This window comes from Phyllostomus hastatus, unplaced genomic scaffold (genome assembly GCF_019186645.2).
Source record: "Phyllostomus hastatus isolate PE091 unplaced genomic scaffold, TTU_PhHast_1.1 phas_contig_209, whole genome shotgun sequence".
Taxonomy (NCBI): Eukaryota; Metazoa; Chordata; class Mammalia; order Chiroptera; family Phyllostomidae; genus Phyllostomus; species Phyllostomus hastatus.
In genome coordinates this window covers 17,814,966-17,840,208 of record NW_025333735.1, presented here as the reverse complement: position 1 = coordinate 17,840,208, position 25,243 = coordinate 17,814,966, and the positions used below count along the sequence as shown (strand labels likewise).

The 25,243-nt window shown below is 43.7% G+C and overlaps 1 protein-coding gene across 6 annotated transcripts in view; it reads right to left on the bottom strand.

Annotated features, from left to right (window-relative positions):
• GNG12 (G protein subunit gamma 12) overlaps positions 1-25,243 on the bottom strand; it is a 123,569-nt gene continuing 98,326 nt past the window's right edge. For 5 of the 6 annotated variants that reach the window (XM_045835359.1, XM_045835358.1, XM_045835361.1 and 2 more), the window contains 2 exons: positions 5,770-5,888; positions 1-3,996 (listed from right to left, as the gene is read on the bottom strand). In XM_045835359.1, coding sequence (XP_045691315.1) covers positions 3,871-3,996; positions 5,770-5,862 — 219 coding nt within the window. In that variant the 5' untranslated portion in view covers positions 5,863-5,888 and the 3' untranslated portion in view covers positions 1-3,870. Of the gene's footprint in view, positions 3,997-5,769; positions 5,889-19,365; positions 19,388-25,243 lie in introns of those variants that run through there. The other variant, XM_045835362.1, reaches the window with a different exon arrangement.

The following is a 25,243-nucleotide window of genomic DNA, read 5'->3' as shown; positions in this document are numbered from 1 at the left end:
TAAAGAGAGCAATGGTGCTTTAATGAAACTTCTTCCAAATCTGTGAACATGTTAGCTGTGAAATAAATGCTTTTATTCTTTTCATAGGACAGATTTCCAAACAATGATCACAGTTTTTAGGTTAATAAGAGGCTGGACAGATGAGTAGCCAAAGAGTGTTTTAAAATAACAAAATTACATCAACTATATATCAAATTTACTGAGACATCAAGAAGATATATGTTTTTAGTTACATGGCTAAAAACAAGACATTATTACAATAATCAAGTCCATAAAACTAGAAAAAAAGCTGCATGACAAAAAGGCCTTTCAGAAGCTATTCAACGAGCATACATGATAGACGAACTAATTTGATATCTGAAGCAGCGTATAGCACCAACAGGTTGGCAGATGAGTAGAGGGGTAGCCACTGGACGGACAACTACAAGGGCAGGAGGGGATTGCAGCCACCACCTACTTCGAGCCCCTTGTTTTACAGACGGCAAAATGGAGCCCCAGAGAGAGGAAGTGCCTTGTCCAAAGTTACACGACACAGGGACACAGGGATGCAGGATTGGCTAGAAAACAATCTAGGCCACCCACTTTAGGTAAGCACTCGATTTTAATATACATGTAATTCTATTTGATTCAATGTACTTTTTCCTAGTAACAGATATATCATAAAAGAAATCAATACAATTCATAACATACTCTATTATATTTATGTTATTGAGAAAGAACTGACAATGTGGTATAATTCACTTCTTGGCACTAATTAGATCTTAAATCAAAATTTGTGTAATCATTCAGGTGACACTACTGCATTAGTACCTCAGCTGGGAACAAGACATCTGAAGAGAAAGTTGGACACATCCTCCATTACCTAAACTAAACTATGCCTCAAAATTACTAAATCATTGGTATGATTTTTTTCTGGTGGTTTAAAATGAGTAAAGTACAAAAATACTCCAAACAAAGAGAAAGCAAAGCAGGTCTTTCCTTTAAAAGATGAGTATGGCACTTTTTATTTTAATAAGGTAAGGAAATATAGAAAGATGATTCTTTTTAGAAAAAATGTAGTTACAACCTATAACTTGGGAATCACTTGGTATATAAAGTGTTTTCTCTCTAGGAAAAATAATGTGTTTCTGTGAAATTCTTTGGAGTCATGAAATTTTGTCTAGCATACCTTGCCATGATCCTGAGGGCTCAATGGGACAGATTTATGATGAACTAACAATATAAGAGTAACAATGTAAGAATGAAAAAAATATTGCTGTTAGGAGAAGCAGCATCGAAGACAAGGTATAGTGAATGTATTTAAATGGCTTCATAGACATGAAGACAAGAAGGTACATGTGTAGGTGTGACTAAGTGTGTCACTATCGTGGCAGTCGGGAAAAAATAACACACTCTGGGCATCTGTTCATCATTACCACAAACCAGCTACTGCAGAACAGTTAAACTGTGGCTTCATAAGTAGCAAAAAGCCTGATAAATAAAAGTGACTTCTGCATATTATATGTATACATATATTATATTTTCTCACATAGATGTCTAAGTTATAAGTAAACCAACATTTAGCTACAATTCATCCCTTCCCCATCCCTCCCTGGGGCCAGGATCAAAAGATTTGATTTCACTTTGTCTCAAACAGGCCTTAAACCTGTTCAGGAAGTTACGTGAGTTATCCTCACGGCCTTTGCTCTCTGGCCGGCAAAAATAAAATGAAATCTCTTGGGACCTCAAGTCCATTCCTTATCTCTACAACCATCTTAACAAATTATATAACAAAACAAATTTGTTTTCTATTAGGTAAAAGAACATGTTTTAGTACTGAATAATCTATGCCTGCTACTGAAAATGTGCATGTAACTGTATAATAAACATAATTTCATGAAAATATTTTAATAAGATGTATTATAAATATTTAAGAAACATTAAAAATCAGAGTAAAAGTAAGATTAGTGTTTTGTAACTACCAGAAAAACATACTTATTAAAAACATGAATGTCTCCTTAAGTGAAGCATTAAATGTAAAGTTGTCTTTTTAGTGTACATTTCAAATTTCACCTTTTGAAAGGTAAAACCCTTCTCTCTCCTAAACAGGTGCCTATAATTTGCTTGGGAATCGGGCTTGTTGCAGAACCAAGCACCAGAGGACAAGAGTTTCAGGGCAGTGGCGTGACTCACATGGTCTTGGAAAAGTGAGGGCAGTGCACAATGCTGAACAGATAGGCATCATGGAGAAATGATGACTACATTTGAACAGTTTAAAACAGTCCTAGAGCTGTTCATCCACAACTAATATACTACTCAAAACCCTGACATTGGATTTTAAAAGGGGCTTGCACTGTAGGGCGAGATTGTACAAAACTAGGGAAAAACCCATTGTAAATAATATGTTTTATCCTTCATTTGTAGTTATTTTTAAGGAACTGAAAATGAATGAAAATATCAAAGACTAAGCGTATGATTTGGCCCTCAGTGAGCATTTAAAAAAAAGAGACTCTCTTCTCTTCTGATAAAGCTAACACACTTTCTGGTCATAGGAAGGTCCTCCTCTGGGGTTTCCCCACCAGAAATTCTGAGCATGTGAGGGCTACCCTCGTGCCAAGAGGAAAATCAAGGAACGCAATGCCCGAATGCTGGAACCCTTGGGCTTAAGTCGTGTGCCACTGAGTCCATGCCTCTCTTGGATGGTTCTCGGACAAGGTAGGGATGACACTGCAGATGTTTGAAAAGAACTTGTGTCTTGACACCTTCATGTTTTTTGTGTGTTTCGTTCCCACTATGTTCTACCCACTTGGGTTGGGCAGGTGAACATGATCTCTGCAAATAGATGTTCTAGCAGGTGAGGAAAGGTGAGGAAGGCAGAGAGAAAAGGAGAAGCTAAATCACAAAGTTTGGTCCGGAACAGCAGGTGGTTTTCACACCATCCCGCTCCTCCCTCTGCCAGGCTCCTGTGCACTTGGTTTCATTCCCATCATTACAGTGGAAACTTCAGAAGCATACACCCCTAATCCAGAGAACGTGAGCGCTGGGGGCATGGCGGCCTGGTATTCTCCCCAGGAGCACCTTCCCCTTTTTCTAGACCCATGATTGCTGAAGCCTGAAAGGCCTCTTGTGAATGAATACCTCACATTATAAAAGGACTTTTAGTTCAATTTTAAAATTTTAACTGGTAGTTTATTGTAGCCTAAAAGGGTCAGCAAGAGATGACTTCATTTCTTGATTACAATGAATACAACCTTTAGGATGCTCTTTATTTTCTGTACTATAACTATATGAAAAGAAGTTCTTATTCCATCTATACATAGCTTAAGATAACTCCTGAAGCTGAGGAACTGATGGTATGAAGACAGAGAATTATAATAAGCAAATAAGCTTTGATATGTGTATATACAAAGATATGTATATATATATACACACACGCACAAACACTCCTCACCCGTGTACACTGTACAAGTTGGCACAACCCTATTAAGAACAATTATGACATAAAGGTTTAAAGACTTAAGTTATTCTTGGCATTTTATTCTAAACAGGGGCTCAGGCAATTTAGGCCTTGACATAACTGGATCGTTCATATACCTGAAAGTATGTAATTGTGTTTTATAAAAGGCCCGATGGACTTTCATTAAGCAGTAACCCAACAGTACACCATAGTTACTAAATGGAAAACAAGATTGTTATTTTATGTTAGATCAGTAAAGCATATTTCAGAGAAAGGACAACTTGGAAAATAAAGACTTCAGAGTCTATTATTCCACATTAAGAGCATTTTAGTTATTAGCAGTGGTTACCAAATAAGCTGAAGGTAATTTTCTTCAAGGAGCTGCTCATCATTTGATTTTTTGAGAAGAGGTGTGGGACCGTTTCGCTTTTCTTCTATAAGATGATGCAAGTTTTCTTATCCTTAAAAGGGTTTTCTGAGGTTGGTATCCCTACCAACAAAGGGTCATTCCTGGCGTGCTCCTCACAGTAGGACATGAGGTCTGCAGAGGCCTTTGAAACCTGAAATGTAGACAAACCAAAGCAAACAAATAAGAAAGAAAAATACTTTACTTACAAACTTTATAAAAGTCTGTTTGAATGCTCACCCATTGGATACAAAACTGTCAGAAAACAGAATAACCAGGGTCTCAGGGTACCAGTCCCAGATAACTTGTTAAAAAGGGAAAAGGTACTTTGTATATGGTGAAATCTGGCACATAAAAGCCTTCCTAATAATCACGGGATTAAACTGACATCACACATCTCCTAGTGTGAGCACTGAGGACACACCATGAGCTAACTAGTGTTCTGGCCAAAGCATTTAACTGGAATCTAATCGTCAGCATACGATTTTATCTCAAGTGATGGCCGCTCTGCAAAGAGAGTGGCCTGGATTCCTCATGAATGAACTGTGTGTTAGAGAGTATTCTTAATTGATTCTGAATATTTCGCTTATACTCTGGTTATGCAGGAGGATGTTCTTGTACTTTGGATAGATGGTGAAGTATTTAGGGGTGAAGTCACAATGCTTGCCAATAACTTTTAAGTGGTAAAAGGAAAAAAAATATATGTTTTTGTGAGTATGTGTGTGCAGAGAGAGAGAGCACAAATGTGGCAAAATGCTAATAATTGATGAATCTTGGTAAAGCTTCATATGGGTGAAGCTCTTGCAACTCTTCCATAGGGTGGAAGCTCTTGCAACTCTTATATGGGTGTTTGCTCTTGCAACTCTTCCATAGATTTGAAATTTCTCAAAATAAAAAGTTGGAAGAGGGTAAGGAAAAGTATATGTGAATCAAGGGAAGGTTATACCTTAGTTTCTATTTAAAATATCGACAAGGATGCAGAGCAGAGTTAACAGAATTATGGATGTGGAGCCAAAATTCTGAAGCAACAGTGTTAAATTCTACTCGAGTTTCAAGATTAACTGATTGGGCTTAGGGAAATAAAAAGAGAGACAAAACTGGCTTGCGAAGATGCAGTGCCTTCCTCTGGCATGAGTTAAAAATGGAAAATGCTGTGCCCTGTTCAGAAGGCTGGGTGGGAGACCCCTTGGAATGCTTGGATCGGTGTCCTCAGCCGAACCCTGTCAAGTACAGCAGAGCCTGCCTCCTGTTTGGGAGACAGGTGGCTATCTCCAGGCCGAGGGAAATTTATCAGGTGATTGCTTCAGTTTCTAGGAAACAGCATTACTCACAACATTCCAGGACATTCACTGCCTTGTCCTTTCTCGGGACTTTGAAGGAGAAGGACTCCCAAGTCAGGTGACCTAACAAATACTCTCCAGTTTCTTCCAGATCTTAACTAAGGCTGGCATTACTCACCCTGAGTGCAGAATGTGGTCCCTAAAGTCGACACACAATTAAAAAGCTGTATTCTCCTAAAAAGGAGACCTCAATTGTTGACTTGTTATGCTCTCTGATAAATCCAGAACACTTAATACATTCCAGAGGGGTGATGAAGAATCCCTGTCCCAATGTAAGACACAGCTATTACAGGCCTTGACCGTGTTTGTTCAGGGAAGGCAGGTCCTTAGGAAATCCTGTCACGGGTTTTAGGTTTTCTGTCCAAATAGAGAGGCTACCTTAGACACTTTGGCTCCCCAGTGCTTTTGAAATGAGGCCTGTGCTAGGTAGAAATGAAAGATAAGATTCTAAAACTCTCAGCTTGCTCTATGAAAATCTTGGCAGCAAGCTGCACTAAATAGCACTACCTTCTCTAAAATGTGGCCTAGCCTTCAGAAAGTGAGGGAACTGATCAGAAAACATGCACAGGCCAATCAAACCATCTTACCTTTATTCTTTCAATGGAGGCTTCTAGTCTTAATTGCTGAACAGTCCTCCTCGCCTGGGTGATGTTGTTGGTGCTGGCTGTTTTGCTTGACATCTTCAGTTACTGTTTTTACCTGAAATCTGAAAAGAATTTTTAAAAAGGTGAGTAACAGTCATCTTTAAGTTGTTTAGACATTTATAATGCTTTGCATTGCCTTAGGGGGGAAATGATGCATTTTCCCAGTCAACAACTTCTATGAGGTAGGTAGTTATTAAAATAACCCTCGGCAGTGAGTGCTGGTCTTGGTGTCTACGCCTGTTACCCATTCAAGCACCTTCACACATCTTTGGTCAGCAAAAAGCCGGTACTAGTTAATAGTTTAATCCATGTACCTCACATACAGACAGCACAGAGTAGGCTTTGGGAGGGTTTCCTAAAAAGAAACAAATATACATAAACATTTGCAGTAGTTGGGGGGCCTCCAGCAAACGTGAGCATGTGCAACCAGAGACCATGTTCCACACGCAGTTAACACTACTGCTGTGTATTTAATGGAAAGTTTGGTTTTATTTCCTTTTGGCTCCCTCACCCAACTATTACAAGGATGCAAGTTCTGGCAACAGAAAATGGCAAAAGACGGTGCCTCTGGGGAACTCGGCACAAAGGGTGCATTTTTAGGTCCTATCATGAAAAGTGGGAACTTCTTAGCTGGGAGATTCTCGATGACAGACAGATCTATGAATGTCAAAATCGGATAGCCTCAAAGCCTGACATATGTAATGAAATTTAACCATTTCCTCCTTTGACCTCTCCAGCCTCATCTTGGCAGTCAGGGCACTTGCTAGTCCTGTACCCATCACATGTTCATGGGTTGACCCTCCTCTCGGGCCCGAGAGCCCTTGCATTCTAGGCTCCCCTCTTTCTCTTTTCCCCCCAGCCACCTAGTGAAAATCAAAGGAAACCTCCTGGACCTTGAGCTTCAACCCATCTGGTGGTCCAGTGGCAATGTCTAAGAGGAAGGTAGACTGTGGAAGAGTGCTGTCTGGAGCCCCGGACATACACGACTAAGTTCTCTCTTGGCTTAGTAGCAATTGGAGGAAAATGCAAAGCTGGCAGGCCTAGTAGCATTCTGGCAGTTCTATGACTCATAGGAGCAGGTGGATGGTAGGTGTGCTTTCTTGGCGCGGTGCAATGGCTCAGCAAAGTCTTAGGACACCGTGGCGCCGGTAGCAAACCCAGACTATCTCAACTTTGCGGAGGGGATGAGGCTGCACAAAAGCATATCTGCCATAAAGGCTTACAGCAGACAAGGCTGCACAAATATAGGCAACTCACAGGCTCCACAGTGTCCACCCGAGTTCCATACTTAGAATGCTCCCAGTGACTGAGTTCAAGGACTTGGGCAGAGCTTGTGCCCTCTGAGGTCAGAGGCAGCTTTCGCTCAAATGCATAAATAAAACTATGTGCAGAACTTGGAAAATCCAGCCTAATCAGCAAGCTTCACATTCCTGAGTTTGGACCCTGCCTCTGCCACATACTAGCTGGATGAAACTGGTCACTGAAACAGGTGACTTAACCTCCATGAGCCCAGAGTTTTCTCATTTGTAATATAAGAATACTATTGTGTTTGAGGATTTAATTTGCTGATGCACATGTAGTGTTTAGCGTAGGACCAAGGCACTCACTCAATGAGCAGCAGCTGCTACTATATTTATCCTCACGAGTCTCCCCTCACACAGTAAATTGAAATTCCCCATGTATCAGTCTGCCTCCGCTGGTCAATGAGCCTCAAGGGTTTTGACTAGCTGACTGGCTGGGTCTGGTAGGCTATGGGCAACAGCGCTTTTTTTTTTTTAAAGCAACTCTAGCCATTCTGCCACACTCTAGTGTCAGGACAGAATGAAATGACTCATGACATCTAACAGAAAATTCCCCTAAAATAAAGAAGCTCTAGCAGAGCAGGAAACTGGGAGGAGGAATGCTGGGGCAGGGCAGGGTGGCCTGGGCCTAGGGTGACCTCGTTGCAATACATTCTCTGACCAGCTGCCTCTTCCTCAGATTCTTCAGTCATCCTGCTCCACCCAAAGCAGAGGCCTAGGACCTCCTCCCAGTGATTTTGCTCATACCCAGTGGCTGGGCTTAGCCTGTTTCAGTGCTCCGGGGCCAAGGTTATTAACAGAGCCTTTGAAAGAGAACCCAAGCAGCAGGCAACCTCACTGTGAAAAGTATGAAGTGCCCTGATTCACGTGTGATGGTTCCATATTTTGTTCTCTGTAGCACGTTAAACTGGCCCTGCCAGCTGGCCCCAGTTCTGAGGACTGGCCCCCCCCCCCCCTCCAGCCTCTAGAAGGTGAACATGATACCCTTTCTGAGCAGCCTGTGGTCTCCAGGCTGCACCCTAAGGACTTTCAAAATGTTCTCTTTGCATGAGAATAACGCCAAGCATTCTCCTCTTCTTCTCAACCTCCAGGGCATTAAGTTTCCAAGGCCTGGGCAAGTCTTCCTGTAACTGCAGAACGGTCCACACAGATCTGGACGGGCTCAGTCATTGCTCCCACCCACAGGCCTTAAGCAAATAGTCCACAGTCAGACTCTATTTATACAATGTTCGAGCAGGCCCCTCTAAAATTGGTGAGAAACTTTGCATCTAGGACATGGAGGCCTGTCTTACTTCCTGACTGTATTATAGTCATGCTTAAAAGCAGCTTGCAATTCCCAATGCACAGTCGCCAGTATGGCTCCTTGCAGTTTCCCCCCATTCCCACATCTGTGTTCTGACCGGCCCCTCACAGCCAGCCTGCCTGGTCACTCAGGCAGCTTCTCCTTTGCTTCAGGTAGAGTGCCATCCCCTTCTGGCCTGCCAGCTGCTCTCAGACTCCCAGCTCAAATACAATGCCTCTTTTCAAATAATGTAATCTTATTATAACATTCTTCCTGAGGAGAATCAGATCAAAATTACATTGTTTCAACTTAAGAAGCTGAGTTGCCTCATGTCCATGCAAGGAGGGCCACTGCTGTTTGATTCTTGAGTGGGAGGTGTGTAGAGGGGCTAAAGGTCTAGATGAAGATTTACCTCCGACTTACAGCTGCTGCTTAGCATCTCAACAGCTGGGCTGAGGCAGAATCACAGGGAGAGCTAGGGAAACAAGTATCTTTGAGTATCTGCACCTTCGGAGGGTTTTCTTTGGTCTTCCCTTAATGGCAAGGATGTCTGGCTGTTTGAGCTACTAGCATGCTTTATTCTTACTCCAAAAATAGCTTCCAAGGCAAACAGCAGCTGCTATTTGTATGGATCTTAGACTGCACATGGTCCGTTCTCATGCATTTGTCTCTGAAGCCTTGCTATAATTCCAAAAGGTATATTACTATATCACTCTTGTTTTACGGATGGGGTAACTGAGGTTAGAAAAACTTGCTCCAAGTTAACCTAGCTTGTAAGCTTTTTGATCCCAGAAGCCACACTTCCCACTGTACCAAGGAAAGGATGCAATTCTGAATGATTTGATTCACACACACTCAGATCATCACTGAATAGTCCATGATATGTTCTTAATCTGGGTGACCTTGATGCTCCATGACCTGGAGTTGCAAGCTTGCTGATTGCCTCATGTTGGTGCAATACCTCTTCTGGTGCAAAAGGTATCACCTGTGTGTCTGTCTCATGCCCTGGAGGACAGGCCTCCCCTCTCCTATCCGCAAGCCAAGCAAGAATGTTCTTGCTGCTGTGACTGAGGTCAGCATCTGGAGATCTTGAGCCACCAGAGCTCTGTCCCACCCAGAAGGCCTGTGCATACCTGTGCAGACCCCCAGTTTGATAAAGCTTTGGCTATCACTTCTGTAGCCTTGTTTTCCTTTTTACATGTGGCTGGCTTGAATAAATATACGTAGAATTTAGTTAATGAAATAATTTGCATTGGTTTTAATGCTGTTGTTCATCTGAATTCTCAGGGTCCTAGATATTCCTAGAAACAAGAGTTCTGTTAGGGAAATATGAGCATTGTAGTCCTTGTCTAGAGAGACCTGAAGCAGGGCGAGAAGGGTGGAGGTGGAAAGAGTGGTGCGGAGCACGCTGCTCTGGGAGGCGGGCACGAGGAGCGCCAGGTTCTGCAGCACAAGTCATCATGGCCTGGCCAGTAATTGAACCACTGGAGTGAAGCCAACGTCCATGAGCAAACACACCCCTTGTGGCTGTAATAAAAGGGCAGGACAAAAAAAAAAAAAAAGACAACAGGCTTCCACTTCCTCTCTGATCTTTTTTCAACTATCAGGATATTACTCCAGCTCCTTGTCCGTCCCCTCATTTGTTAAAGGGGAGACAATACCTATCTCAGAGGGTTGTTGGGAGGGCAGACAGGAGTGCCTATCAGTAATGCACCCTGTACATACAAATGCTTAAAATGCTGGGCTTCTAGGTTTGTTAATAAGACAAAAACCACGTTGTTTGGTGAGACACAAGAGAAAAATTCAGGAAGCAAAAGAAGACTGTCAAAGTCATATGACCAGGTGGCAACACCTTTCTAATACGGCAGGACGTGTGGGGAGTGCAGAGTCAAGACCTTTAGAACATTTTTTCATGTTTTCATGAACACTTAGTTTCTGTCACAGCCTGGGGCTCCATGCATCCAGAAGATGTGTTTGGTTGGGCCCCACAAAGGGTTAACTCAATAGTATCTGTGTGTTTTAACTTTAAAGTGGTTGTCAACATTTGAAAAATGGAGCCATTTCACTTTAAAGGGATGAAAGATTTCTGGAAAAATCAGAGAAATCTTATAAACTGGGCAGGATCTGAGCAGTGGCCATCTCTTTAATGTGTGCAGGCACATGTGCTGGCTTTCTATCTGCCCTTGTGACATGGCCTTCCTTTATACTATGCCTTGGATATTTAGTTTCAGACAAACTTCAGGATTAGGCCAGGGGACTTGAGCTCACTCCTGCCCCTGCCACTACCTATCTTTGGGGACCTAGGTAGGAATTGTCACTTCTCTAAGCCTCAATTTTCCCACGGGAAAAATAGGGGATAATAATACTTTTGTATCTCAAAGGACTGTTAAGAACATCAGATAAAATAAGCATGTGAGTGTAATAAATATAAAGAGTACTTGGCTGAGCATTAAGTATGTGCACCCGCTGATCACACTCCAAGAGAAATGCTCCAGCACTCTGCGGTCCCCTAGCACTCTGCAGTTCCTGGTGGTCGGGGCTGGGCAGCTGCCCTACCCCTCCTCCGGGCTGCCTTGCTGACTGCAGGGGTGGAAAGTAACCCACTGTATCTCCTGGTGGTAATGGGACTTGTGCCCTGCCTGACTCCTATAGTGAAGTCCTAACCCCCGGTAACTCAGAATGGACTGTGTCTGGAAAGTTAGAATGAGATCATCAGAGTGGGCCCTAATCTAATAGGACTGGTGCTTCGTAAAAAGAGGGAATGTAGACACAGATAGGCATGGGGGGATGAGCATGTGAAGACACAGGGAGAAGAAAGCCATCTACGAGCCAGAGAGGCCTCAGAAGAAACCAACCCTGCCCTTGTGCATAGGCTTCTACCCTCCAAAACACTGAGAAAATGTTTCTGCTGTTTAAGCCACCCAGTCTAGAGTACGTTGTTATGGCAGCCAGAGCCAACTATGACATCCAGGTTCTCAAGCAGCTGGGGATCTGGATGATGGAAGGGAGAAGGCCAACTTCTTGCTGTTGGCTCATTTTTGCTGGCAAGCAGGGTGGTGGGCAAGTCGCTCTTTGTGGAGGTGGTGGCGTCCAGTGTTCAGTCACTGGAATATGGTGCTAAGAAGCTGTGCGGCTGCTGCTGCCTCCCAACCTTTCCCTTCCTGCCTGGCCCTGGGGCCAGTTCTGCAGTGAAGACTGGAAGTTGGTCCTGAGGGCTCCATCCAGAGCCTGCTCCTCCGGGCCTTCCACTGATTGTGCAAGCACCCATCCCCTGTGTTAAAGCCCATTCTGCTAACGTTGCCAAGAGTGCTTTCTGTTTGCTGTAGCTGAGTCCTGACTGATACACGATTGTTAATGTGCCATTTTGTGATCTGTAAATAACTTACAAAGATCAGCTATGATTTCTATTAATATCATGCCATTATTGCTGAACACACTAAACTCTAAGACTTGCAAAGAGGGAGAGGTAAAACAAAATTGTTTTTCTCCTTCTCCCCAACCAAAGCCATGAGGCCAAGGGTAGCTGAATCTGTGACCAGCTGCCTATCCTACCGCGCCCCCGTCCAGTTCTGACAGCATAGAGCAAAAAGAGCAGAATGCCTGTGGGGGAGGAAAATGAGAGAGAGATGAGGAAAGACTGCATGGAGGGGTGGAAAACGTGGTTAGGGGTGGGAAGGAGAGAGTGCCCAGAGCTCTTCTAAGAGAAGTTAACAGAGGCTCAGAACCAGCAGAATGAAAAAGAACAGAGAACAGCTTTCTCTCTCTGTACCTCAACAGAGCTCACCCTCTGAAAGGAAGGAGTGTTCTTTTATATCTGCAAACCCTTCTGAGGTCCTTATCTGGTATCCTTGATGAGCTGATTTGTCCTGCTATCCAGGGCACATTAATAATGATGATGATAATGATAATGATGATGATGATGATGATAATGTTGCTGTTGTAATGATAAAAGAGGGTAACTACCACCATTTATTGAGTACTTAGTATGTGCCAGGTAAGTAAATTCCATGAATCGCTGCATTTAATACTCTTAGTGATGGGTGCTTTTATCATTTCTATTTTACAGATGAAGCACAGAGTGGTCAAAAAGGTTGCTGAGGATTATACTGATTTAAGTGGCAGAGCTGGGACTCTGTGCCACCAGACTCTCAAGGTCATCCTCTTAATCACCCCTGTGTACTGCTTGCCTCTGAACATCAAGAGTACAAGAAAGAAATTGGGAGGAAGCAGAGGCAAGTGTGAGCCAGGATCCCTGGACAAGAGAAGACCTGGGCTCCTTTAGGGCCCGTTGCTCGTCCCCATACGTGGTCTCCACAGCAATGACAGCACAAAGTGTGCAGTTCAGTGGCCTTGGGAGAAGACCTGAGTGAGAAGAACTGGTTGCTCTCATTTGAAAGGAAAACTGCCCCAGATTCCAGGTAAGACTATTGCTAAAGAACAGGATGATTCCATCCTCCTCCCATGCCTTAGCAAAGCTGGCAGGGGACCACGAGGATGGGCCAATCCCGGGCAATAAATTTGGAGGAGAGAACTGCAGAGCCTGCGCAGCAGGTTCCTGACTTTGCTCTGGTATCTAGAACCCGGGGGCGGGGGGCGGGGGGGGGGGCCTCAGCAGGCCCAGGACTCTGTATTTAAAAGCTTCCTCGGTGATTCTGATATAATAGTGATTTCTCTGCCTTTTAGTTTTCCCCATGTTTATTTCTCCCTGGGTATTAGAACTTATCCATTTAAAAGAACGTCCCTTCCTATCTAAGCTTACTTTTGCAAAGCTCGGAACAAGCGCTCAAAAATTCTAATTTTTTACATAATGACCTTAACCTACAGGATTAAGAACCCTTCAGTTTGAAATGGCTCTTATCATTTAACGTAATTCTTTGCTACAATCGTCTAACTTTGTTTTCCTAACAGCTTCATTTTTCTGGACATTGTCTGCTCCCTGGCTTCAGGGATGCTAGCCTCCCCTTCCCTGCCTGTGCAACGGCACTCCTTACCACAGCTCTTGTTGCTTCTTCGGACTTGGTTTTCTTAGGGGCTCAGTCATTGGGACCTGGTGAGGCCACGTGAATGAGGGCTTTTACAGTCAGACTGTGTTCAAGTCCTGGCTCATCGCTTACTACAATTTGCTTTCATTCTGATTTTCAGTTCCCTCATCTATGAAATAGGAAGGGATAAGAATAGTGCCTACCTCACAGGGTTACTACCAGGAGGAAATGAGAGAACATACGCAAATTACCCAGCACCTGCCTGACCCGCACTGGCCCTCAGTTACGGTAGATGAATTTCTACCCTTATGACTTTAGCTACAACCTACGCATTCTGCATAAAGCACTGGTCCTTTACCTTACTCCAATGTCTACATGAGAGCCTATTTAAATTCACACTCAAGTGGTGCACAGCTGCCTCAACCACAACATGCCTAAACCCCGTGCAACATCGCTGCCTGCCCCAACTTTTCTGATGTCCTTTTCTCAGTCAATGACACCAGCACTGTCCTGATCACTGAGGCAATTTTTTGCCTCAGCCCTCCTTCTAATTCTTAGACCGAGTAAGTGCTGTCCAACGGAAGTGTGGGATTTTAAATTTTGTAGCGGCCACATCAAAAAAGAAAAAAAAAGGAAAATTGACTTGGATTTGGACTAGCCATGCTTCAAGTGCTCTGCAGTCATTTCTAGTGACTCCCTAATTAGACGGGGCAACCTAAGACCCGGGCACTTTGCAAATTCTCTTGGTTCTTGCTTTGACATCCCCCTGTTTCTATTTTCCCCATTCTCCTGGCTGGTATTTTACCTCAGTGTTGGTTCCCAGCACCTCAAGTTACAGCCACTATGTCAGCCTCAGAACAGAACTCACGCCCCTTACTTTCTTCAATCCAGTCTCTCCCGACCACTCTGTTTAGATACAGCACCACTTTCAGCTTACTTTCCTGTCTCAAAAAAAATGGATTCCCAGGACCCCCACAGAAAGTCCAAAGGACTCAGCTTTGCAGTCAAAACCCTCCCCAATATTTCTGCCACCATAATTAAAATCCTACTCTTAAAGATGGCGTGTCACACTACATGGCGTGCACTACATGCTGGCCACCAGACTACGTGCCAATCGCTGTCCAGACGGTATCCTGCTGAACCCTCACACCTCCTCTGTGAGGGAGGTTCTCACCCCCATCACAAATGAACACACTGGGGCACAGAGAAGTTAAGTATGTGCCTAGCGTCAGACAGCAAGCTGCTTGGCTAAGGCGTGAGCTGAGGTGGTTCTGATTCCAGACGCCTGGTCCCAAACCTCTATGCTCTATCTACTGCTGTAGTGTCAGGGGGCTGTCGCCCCATTCCCTGGCTTTGTGGGCTGTGTTTACAAGTCCCACCTACAAGTGTCTGCCCTAGTTCTCTATCTGCTTCTTCTGGCCATTTAAATTCTCTCTTTTAGGCTTTTGTTTACATTTTAACCTCTTCTAGGAAGGTCTCCCCGACTACTTTTGCTTATAGTCATTATTCCCTTTTGAATTCCTGCTGTAGGCTTAACGCTCAGGGTTGAGGACCTCTAAAGGGCTGACCCATGCATGAAAGAAGCAGGGGGATGGTTTGTGCACAAATTCCCTAAAATTGTATACAAAATTTAGTGCGGGTGCCTATTTTTTCTCTCCAAAGTGATGATGATCAAGCTCTCAGGAGGATCCAAAACACCATTTATTTTGGTGCTTAATTGTATGTTATTTAATGCTTATTGTTACATAACTTAATGTGTATGAATACTGTCTTCCCACTAACCTGTGGGAAGTTTAGCTCAATAATAGTGGTATAACAATTGCATTTACTATTACTTGATTGTGTGCCAGCTGCTATGTCAAGTACTCTCTACAGATATTACTTCCTTTAACAGAATCTGCAACCATGGAGGTTGAATTGATCATATCCATTGAAGCTCAGGAAGATTAAATAATTGGCACAAGACAAGACAGCTAGTAAGAGGTAGAAACAGGATTTAAATCCAGATCTTTCCTACTTCAAAGCCATGCCCTTAACCATGCCATCTTCTCTCTCACTTGGACTAATGCAGAGAATGGGGCCTCCATAAATACTTGGGTTAGATTAGGACATGAGATGTGGCAACCAACACATCAGCCAGCCCGAACCTCTCACCCTGGGGTGTTCATGTACACAGTGTTTGTTTTCTTGGAAACAGAAACACCCTGCTCACCTTCCCACAAATACCCTGCAAATGCTGAGTGTTCCAAGCCAAAGGTTACCCACCTGCTTGGTTCCTTACATAGCTCCGGGAAGCCAGGGTGGAGTCCCGTGCACTTGATGAAAGCCAGTTGCTAATGCTGTGAACTTTCACCTCCAGCATAGGCTGGCCACACGTGTGGCACCCAGATTCCAAGGGCAGTGCTGCTTTGCCATACCATTCCCCAAACAGGTTCTCCTCCAGGTGAAGGGGGGTATGGGGCTCTCTGATGGTGACCCGCAGAGGTGCAGGAGCCAGCCCTTTCTATGGTGTGCAGGCCCAGGATCCAGATATGCAGAGAGGCAGGTGTTCACAGTCAGCCCTGAGGCTGACCTTTACAGACGAGCTGGCCTCTCTACTACAGCGGCAAGAGTGACCGAGACGTGATTTGCTTGTCTCTGCGTGGCTGACTTAAGATGAATGGATGTCTGATTTGCTCATTGAAGAATGCATGAATAAATAAGTGAATTGATGTATGCAACAACTGTTTGAAATACTGAAAACAAAAGCTAACATATCCAGGGTGCTTTTTCTGTGTCAGGCAGTATGTTAATAGTTTATATAAAGTTATTTTATTTACTCTTCCTAACACCTCTGAAAAAAACTTATCATTTCATTAACTAGTTTTGAAATTTTAAAAGAATGTATGCATAAGGTAAAAACTATAAACAATCCTAGAGGGTAGAAACAAAAACTAATTGTTCTATTCCAGACTTCCTGACAGGCATCGCTGTTACTGGTTTCTCTCTTTCTGAAGATGTCCCGTGCATATACAAACAAGATTATTCATATATCTGTCCTTAAAAATATAAACAAGAGCATGTTATATGCATTGCTCTGTACTCTGTCTTTTATTTTAATTTACATTACATTCTGGAGATCATAGCGAAGGTATCATTAACCCACTTTCCAAATAAGGAAGCTGAAGCTCTCAGGGATCCCTGGTGAGTCACGCGTCAGTGCTGGGGCTGAAGCCAGCCCGGGTGTGAGGAGAGGAAGTGGGGCTGATCAGAGAAGTGGAAGACTGAAGTCCTGCCCTCAAAGGGCTCATTGTTTTTGGGGGGAAACGATGCTATACAAAGTGAGAGAATGATTTCAGAAGAAGGTAGGAACAAATCCAAGGCAGAGTTCCACGGCACCCCGAGTTTCTAAGCATTTGGGAAGGGACAAAGCGACTGTGTCACAGGAGCTAGGGAAAGACAGGGAGTTTGGGAAGGCAGGGCAAAAGTCAATGCTACATAGATTATGTTCAGTTAAAAATATATTTTACCCCCATAACATACTGGAAGAATGTACTCCAAAATGTAACTATTGCTAGGTGGTAAGAATTCTGGGAGATTTAAAGAGTTTTCATGCATTCCAACAGTTTTTAAATTTTAATTTTTTTTCAGTCTTAAAGCTAATATTTAATAGTACTTATAACTGCTGTGCATTATTCTGAGAGTTTAGAGATATTAAGTTATTTGATCCTCAAAATGACGCTATGAGGTTGTTACTACTGTTTTTCCCAGTTTAGGGCTAAAGGAAAGGAGGGTGGCAGAAGCTTAGAACACAGCAAGGTCAGAGTGAAGGTAAGTGGAGGGGCCAGCACTCTGATCCCTGCAGCTGGGCTCCAGAGCCTGTGTTCTTAACCACGTGATACTTTTATGATTAAAAAGAAAAACCCCGGTGATTGTTATCCACAAGACCAGGAGGAAGAGCAAGTTACTAGTCACTTTATAGGGGGAAAGGAAGCTGAGAGAACAAGCACAGCTCATGGAACTTGCTAATGAGGGCTTCTCAGGGAGTCTGTGCTAGGGGTGAACACAGGATGAAGGACATGGAGGTCAGATGATAAGGGGCTGAGGAGAAGAGAACCATGACGTAAGGAAATTGGGTGGTGAGTGTAGGGGAGTATTAAGAGAAGTGTGGCAGTGTGGTTAAGAAGAGGAGTTGAATGGAAAGTTTTAAGAGGCGGGTTGTTTTAAGAGATAGTTGTCATCTGAGCATTTTCAAAAGCAGAGGAGGAGTTCTGGTGAACGATGGAGAGTGCAGGTGCTAGAGAGGTTCGCTGACAGCCAGGCAGCAGGGCTAGGAACTGAGAGTGGCAATGAGGACAAGCAGGGGCTGAGAAAAGGAGACCCCACAGACATACAGGTGGAAAGGCAGGGGACCAGGGCACCAAGAAGCTCTCCCTGAAAGTCTAAAATGTGCAGAGAAAAGGGAAACCAACTCTCAATGCCTGCAACAGCACTGTGAATCTCTCAGACATCCATCCCACTGAGCAAAGGAAGCATGTCCCCAAAGAGCATATACTGTCTAATCTCATTTACATAAAGTTCAAGACAAAACTAATCTGGGGTGATTGAAACTAGAAGAGTGGAGTGAATGTGTAGGGAGACAGATGAAGCAAGAATGGTCACGAGTTAGTTTTGCTGATTGTTGAAACTGGGTGACAGGTACATGGGATGACTTCTACTTTTGTACGTTTGAAAATTTCAAGAATACAAAGTTAAAAGTAAAATTCTATGTTCCTAAACCCTTCAGTGCCTATAACACAATAATTATTAACACTATAAGATGAACTCTGTCATTAAAGAATGTAAGGTACGTTAATTATTATCTACCATTTCCTCCTCTGGATCTGGCAAGGATGGCCAATGTCCACAGTGCAGAGGAAGTAATTGCCTTTTGAGGAGGCACAGATGGGACTAAAACAGCCAGGACTTGGCGCTTTCCGTACTTTACACAGCGCTCAGGCCCTGGGTTGCTGACGGCAACGTCTCGGGGGCCAGGAAGCATCTCTTCTTGCTCTTGCCCTGAAAAACGGAAGGCCTGATGCTGGCCAGACACCCGTACCTTGGACACGCCTAAGGATTACAAAATTACAAAAGATACTTAATTTTTCTCACCTTCTCCCAAGAAACATGCCCTTACTGCTTTGAAACATGTCTGGACTTGGTAGCTACTTTGAGGAAAAGCAAAGTCTAATGAATTCCTGGGGTGACCAGCAAAAGGAACATAATACGCGGGACCTCATGGTTAAAGTGCTTGTTCTAAGCCTTATAACACCTAAAAATTTATATATTTTCAAAGGAAAAGTACTGAAGATATACAAGGAATCCCCAAGTTAGCTTCTTGTAGTTCTAACTCATTCTCTTTGTAAATTGGTTGGAATTTGCCCTCTAAAAGCAAGCTTGTTGACAGACTCCTCTTTAAAGGAAAAGTAACTTGGGGGAAAAGGAACAGGAAGCCAAGTCATTGCAGGCCCAAACCGCATCAGCAACATCGATGCAGCTTAAGCAGTCTGCATCCAAAAGGCACACTTCCACTTCACGTCCCCTCACTGAGTTCTCTACAATTTCAGAATGTCTCCAGTTCATCTTAAAGAGTAATATAAAATTCCCCAGAAAGATGAATTAATTCAGATTCATTAATAGTTTTCTTTAAATGAGATAGAGAACTTTTGCGAAAGAGGGTTGAGTCAAACACCACAAATTGTAACAGGCATCGTTTAAAATGATGAGAAAGATGACACCAGTTTAAATATACAGCATGTTACAGACTACCAACAGTTTGCTTATTACGCTTTGTTCTCTGAAGCTCATGAGTTTCACTTAACATGATCTTCAGCCAAAATGCAGATGGCTGCCTGTAAGCACTGATAAAGAATTTCTATGGCCACTCTCAGCCCCAGATTTTTTGGGCTAAAACAACCTCAAATATTCTGCTTCTTTTGGTGTACTAGTCACTTACCAGACCAGGAGTTGCAGAAACTGGCTTTAAACTACGGTCATCATACTTCTCTCACAAATGCTGACATCTCCTTTAAATCCACCACAGCCCTTCTCTAAGTCTAATCCTCTACCTGAGGGTGGGTCCCTGGAGGCCAAGCACCCCGTACTACACAGTTCTCTACCTCTTCCATATACATGACACAGAGAACAAAAATATGCTGACTTCATTTGTTATGAGTCACACGAATGACCTTAGCAGGAAGCAACAGCTTTGCAAGTTTTCCTCTTCACACTTCAGGAAAGAGAAGGTGCGATATATTCCTTGTGCTGGACACAGAGCAGGAACTCAATTAACATCCAATGAAATGATGGCACAAGGATCCGAAGTATTTTAGGTGAGTGATAAGGGCCTGAACCAATGTATGAAAATCACAATCTATGACACAAATGGGGGTCAGTCATGTTACATTACAAAAAAATTCCTTCAGATAATACTTTCCTAATGCATTGTTGATTGAGCAAAGAGGTTAAATCAGAGAAACTCACTGTTTAGCTTTGATTCTGATTAAATATCAATTAGGGACCATAATAAAAATCCCTAAATTATAACATACCATTGTGCACAACTCTTTCTTGTGTCTTCAGCATAGCTCTATCGGCATTTCCAAAGTGCAATACTAGTGTGTGTATTCTCCTCACTCCTGTGCTTATGTGGGGGAGGGAAACATAGACTGTGGTTTTAGGCTACCTTCTTCCCTCAGTGTCAAAAGCAGCCTCTTATCTGGCCTCTATCTTTGCTGGCACTTTCCCCCTTGAATTAAGGACGAAGATAGGAAAGTCCAATTCTGACCCTGCAAGCTCTGGAAGGGAAGAAGTACCCCCAGATGTCTTCACTGCTTAAATCTGCCTGGGCAGGCCAGGTACTCAAAACGGCTGCTTCCCAAGGAGAATCATCAAAGGGAAACTTCCCGAGCATAATCACTTTAGGCATGGCACAGGGCACAACATATACTTTCAAGCAAATCCTAATAGCTCACACAATGATATTAGTTACTTTTATTTATTCATATATTTAACTGTAAAGATAATTTATACTTTCTAACACTTAATGAGCCCAGGGATTAAACTCCTGGGAGAGATCACAAGAGATCAGCATTTACTTGTCTGTGACCAGATGTGAGTTTCAGAAGGTTGGAGTCAATCCTACCGAAAGTTTATCCTTGGGATAGTTTCAGAAGTACATGAGATTCTTTGGAACACTTGTATGTACAATATAAGTAAAAATAAATGACACTTGCTTATATTACATGTCAAAGTTACGAGATTGACTTTAGTAGACTGAGTAAATAAATGCATCCAAGTCTTATAAACAGCCAGTATCTGTCAGGTCAACATGTAGAAACAAATAGTCCTGGTGACCATACAGTGTGGGATGCTTGTTCCTTCATTTAGAAATAGAAACAACCCCCAGCTAAATTCTGGGGAAACATACCTCAGTGTCACATGTGGATGCTGCCATATATTTGTGTGTCACTTCTGCCTTTGCCCAATGTAAAAATCTGGCATTCTATATCTCATGTGCTAAGTCTGATATGATAATGCCATCAAAACACTCATTTATAAAGTGTTTTCTCATATACCACCTATATTTGACAGGGTCAACTAATTAATTGCATTTTAATTTCTACTTATGTGTGAACATCTTAAATTTAGCATGCAAATTTATAAAATCAATACATAAGATATTTTTGCAGAGAACTGGAAAAGTATCAGAATCCTCTTATCTCATGAGACTTCTATTTCTCACTAGCCTATGGTGCTTCTCTTCTTAATATTTAGTGTGTTTTTATTTTTAATATTTAGAGTAATTACGCATGCTTCTTAAATGGAGGAAAGTATTGGTTTTCCTCTCTTAAATACAACCCCCCTTAATGACATTTTCTTAGTAAATTATCCCTGTACTTAAGAGGTATATGAAGTGACTAGAAGTTGAATTCTAACAGGGTTGCCTTTCAGAATCCCCTGGGAAGCTCTTGTGATGCATGCAGGTCCAGACCTCACTCCCAGACTTCCAGAATCAGAATACCAGGGGTCTGTCCTGGGAAAAGTACATTCTGGAAAAGCTCCAGATGATATGAACATACACTCTGGGGGAAGAGCCACAGTCTTGAAGACATCAGGACTGTGCAGGCACACTGCCCATGTCTCCCTGATGGCTCTGCCTGCAGTAAGCTGGGGGTCCTAGTCAAGTCACTACTCCCCCTTTTTGAACTCCTCCTTACTCATCCTTAACAAAGGAGAACAATACAGGTGTTCTGTCCCTCTTCTTTGCTTCTTCCTCAGTATGGTCCTCTGTCTCCTGCTCTTCAAAACAATTCAGACCCTTGGTTTAAGCTCTTAATATTTGCATATTGTCATAATGATCAAGGCAGGAATTGTGTCATTAAAGTAAACTTGTAGGTGACACAAACATCTAGTAACCTGAAAGAATTATGAGCTACTTCTGAAGCCCCGGAAGACTTTACAGCCCAAACAGGGGCAGGACAGGGCAGCTCTCCTCACCGAGTGGGTCCTAAAGCAGTCAAGTACACAGGACAGAAAAGAGTGTTCATGGTTGTTAAAAATAAAGCTGGGCCCATAAACACAGTAAGCTCTCTTTCAGCCAGAATGTTCTGGAAAAAGATATCAGAACAAACTGAAATGCCTGGCTGAGCTACCATGTGCAAAGGTGCTTTGCTGCCAGTCTTCAAAGACAACAGCACAATATGCACAGCAACCTGAGCGTAACTGATGGCTGAGAAGGACTTCCGGAAATTTCATAATTCCAGGTGCAGGTGCATTGTTGTCGGGCACAGATACCATTGGGCGGTCCCGTCCTCCTGACTCTGGGCCTGGTCTCTGGGCCCTGCCCTCCCCTGGGCCCGTCCTCCTGTTTCTAACCATCCCACTCCGGCTCCTGGGCTGACATCTGTCTCTCTCCATGCCCTCTGAGCTCAGCTGTCCTTGAAGGTTTTGCCCAAGCACCGGTTTTTCCTCTGTCCCCCCTTTCATGCACCCTCAAGGGCTTGCAGAGGACTCTGACATTTGTATCTGGCCCTGGACCTGTCCGTGGGACCCTCATCCAGAGAGTTTGCCTGCCCCTCCAACCCGGCGACAGTCGGGACCATCTTCCTTGACATGGGAGGCCTTCTCTGGGCTGGCTTCTCAAACTCTGTAGTAGTAAAACAACTTTTATTATAGTTATTGATACTTAAAACTTCTATTTCCAAGACTACCCCCTTCCTTGTTCCCTGACATCCAGAGAGGTCGCGACCCGTCCTACAGGTACTACTGTCCTATCCAAAGCTTTCTCTTTGGTACCTTTGCCATCCACCTGTTGGTCAGGCCCTCCCCTTGATACGTGCTGGGAGATGACAGCAACAGCTTTCATTTTTCTGGTATCCTCATGCTCTTCCCCAATGGCTGTCAACCTGTCACATTGCTGGCTACAGACCAGTAGTCCTAGATAATGACAAAAGCTCATTAAATAGACAGGAACAAGCCTGCTATGTCAGAGGGTGGCTGGGAATGAGGAACCTGGGGCAACTCACCTACACAGCTTTCCCTTCTCTCCCTGGCGGCAGCCCCTAAGAGGATGCTGCAGAGTCCCAGGGCTCCTGGAAACAACCTGAAACCACTGCTCTGAGCCATCACAGAAGCCCCAGCCAGATGCAGCTTCCTAAAATTACTCTCTAATCAAATGCTACTCCTTAAAAATCAACTGGCTGGTGGGAATGTAAATGGTGGTATTCGCTTAGGCCGAACATACTGCTATTCTAGCCCTAGGTGTGTACCTGACAGAAATGTGTGCACGTGTTCACGAAAAGACGTGCATTAGCATGTTCAGAGCAGCCCTGTTCATACCAGCCCCAAACAGAAACTGCCCACATGACCCACACAGGAGAACAACAACTCACTCAATGAAATACTCTACAGCAACGACAATGAATGAGCCTCAAATTCATGCAACAATGTGGATGAATCTCACAAACATAACGTGAGTGAAAGGATGCAGAAAAAAGCTAGAAGAGGAGTAGGTACCATAGGAATCCATTAAGTACAAAAACGGGGGAAACTGATCTGGGCTGTCAGACACCAGGCGAGGGTTACTTTTGAAGGGGAAGGTGCCAGGGGGTACAGGGGGGCTTTTCCTAGTGCTGGCTGCATATGTGCATGTGGGCTTAGCTTGTGAAAAAAAATCATTACACTTCTGATTTGGGTAAGGTGCTACATGATATTATACTTCCAAAAAAAAAAAAGGTACAAAAAGAAAACAAAACCATCAACTGCTCCCAATTAAATCAACTTACTCTGTGGCCCAGAAGCCCTTTGCAATGTGGCTATAACACAGCCTTTCAGCCTTCTCTCAACTGGTTTTTGTTTTGGGGGATTCGTTATTCCTAAAGGATCCAGGCACCCTCTGTGGGATGCAGTGAGATGCTGTGGGTATGCACATTTTCTGGGGAGAGGGTCCACAGCATTAATCTTAGAGACCGCACAACCCAAAAGGAGACAAGAAAAACTGTTCAACTTGTAGTGGCTCACCTGACTGCTGGAACTGAACTCCTGACTTGCTCTATTATTTTCCTTCAGAAAGCCCTGGCCCCGCCCAACTCCCCCAGGTGATATTCTGACCTTGTTTCCAGGTCAAGTCAGATTACCTGTTCCACCAAGTCCCTGCTGATCCTCCAACCAGAAACTAGTCCCTGCCTTCCTACCATAACTCCCAGGGGTTGGCTCTGATCCTCTGGTAGGCACTGAGCATGTACAAATAAACAAATCTTCAAGGGGCTTTAGATACAGTAGAGGGAAAATGGATGCATCCACAAATAACTTTAAGCAAAAAAGAAGCATCAGAAGAGAGAGAGGTCAGTCCAAGTGGAGTTTAGAGAAGAGAGTGATTCTTTCCAGCTTGGGGAGATCTGAGAAAGCTTCATGGAAGAGGTGGCACTGCACCACAGGATTTGTAGCTGGGAGGGTTAGGCATTCTAAGTGGAAGTACAAAGGCTAGTGCTGTGAAAGCCCTGCATAGAACAGCAGGTAGTAAGGTTCACCCAGAGCAGAGACCATGAAGAAGAGCTAGGAGGGGTGGGGTGTGAATTGGCATCACAGTGTTGGCTGGCGGCCTTAGAAGTTTGAATTTTTAGGCTGCAGACAACTAAGGGTCACTGAAAAATTTTAAGCAAGGAATGATATGATCAGAAATGGGCCTTCCTGGAATATCAGATGGATACAGATAACCTGGTTCCTCCTTTACAGGTCTAAAACACACTGTTCTGTCTCTGTGGCACATAACTGCCTCTTGCTTTGTACTGTGGTTATCTGTGTGGTTATCTTTCCACACTCCCCACCGCCACTGGACTGAAGCTGACGAAAGACAAAAACAGCTTTAGTGCTAGCACACTGTCTTACGCATGGTGGGACTCAATAAATATTTACCTCACTGAAGGTGCAATGTCCCCTTAAAATGGGTCCTGAGTAATTAAAGGGGGGAGAGAGTGGGGAGGTAAGAAAGGAAAAACACGGGGCGTAACATAAATGAGCTGGACCAGTTCAGGGGCTCCGCTCAACCTTAAAACTCAGTGTCTCTGCCTAAATGTCCCCTATGCCGAATGACGTCCAGCGGAAAAACTACTCACAAAGGAGAACTGTGTTTAAAGTTACTTAAGGCCCTGTTACAGGAAGCATATGTAAGGAGTGGTGTCCTAGCCTCTGTTCTCGGTGAACCTCTCAGTTCCAGGGATGCTCTCAGGATAATGGGTCTGCTTATCAGAAAAGTCCAGTTAAATGCTTATTAGCACTCAGAACACGAGACCTGGGAGTGCAGCCTCACGTGGGGCTCTGTTCCCTGGCTTCTG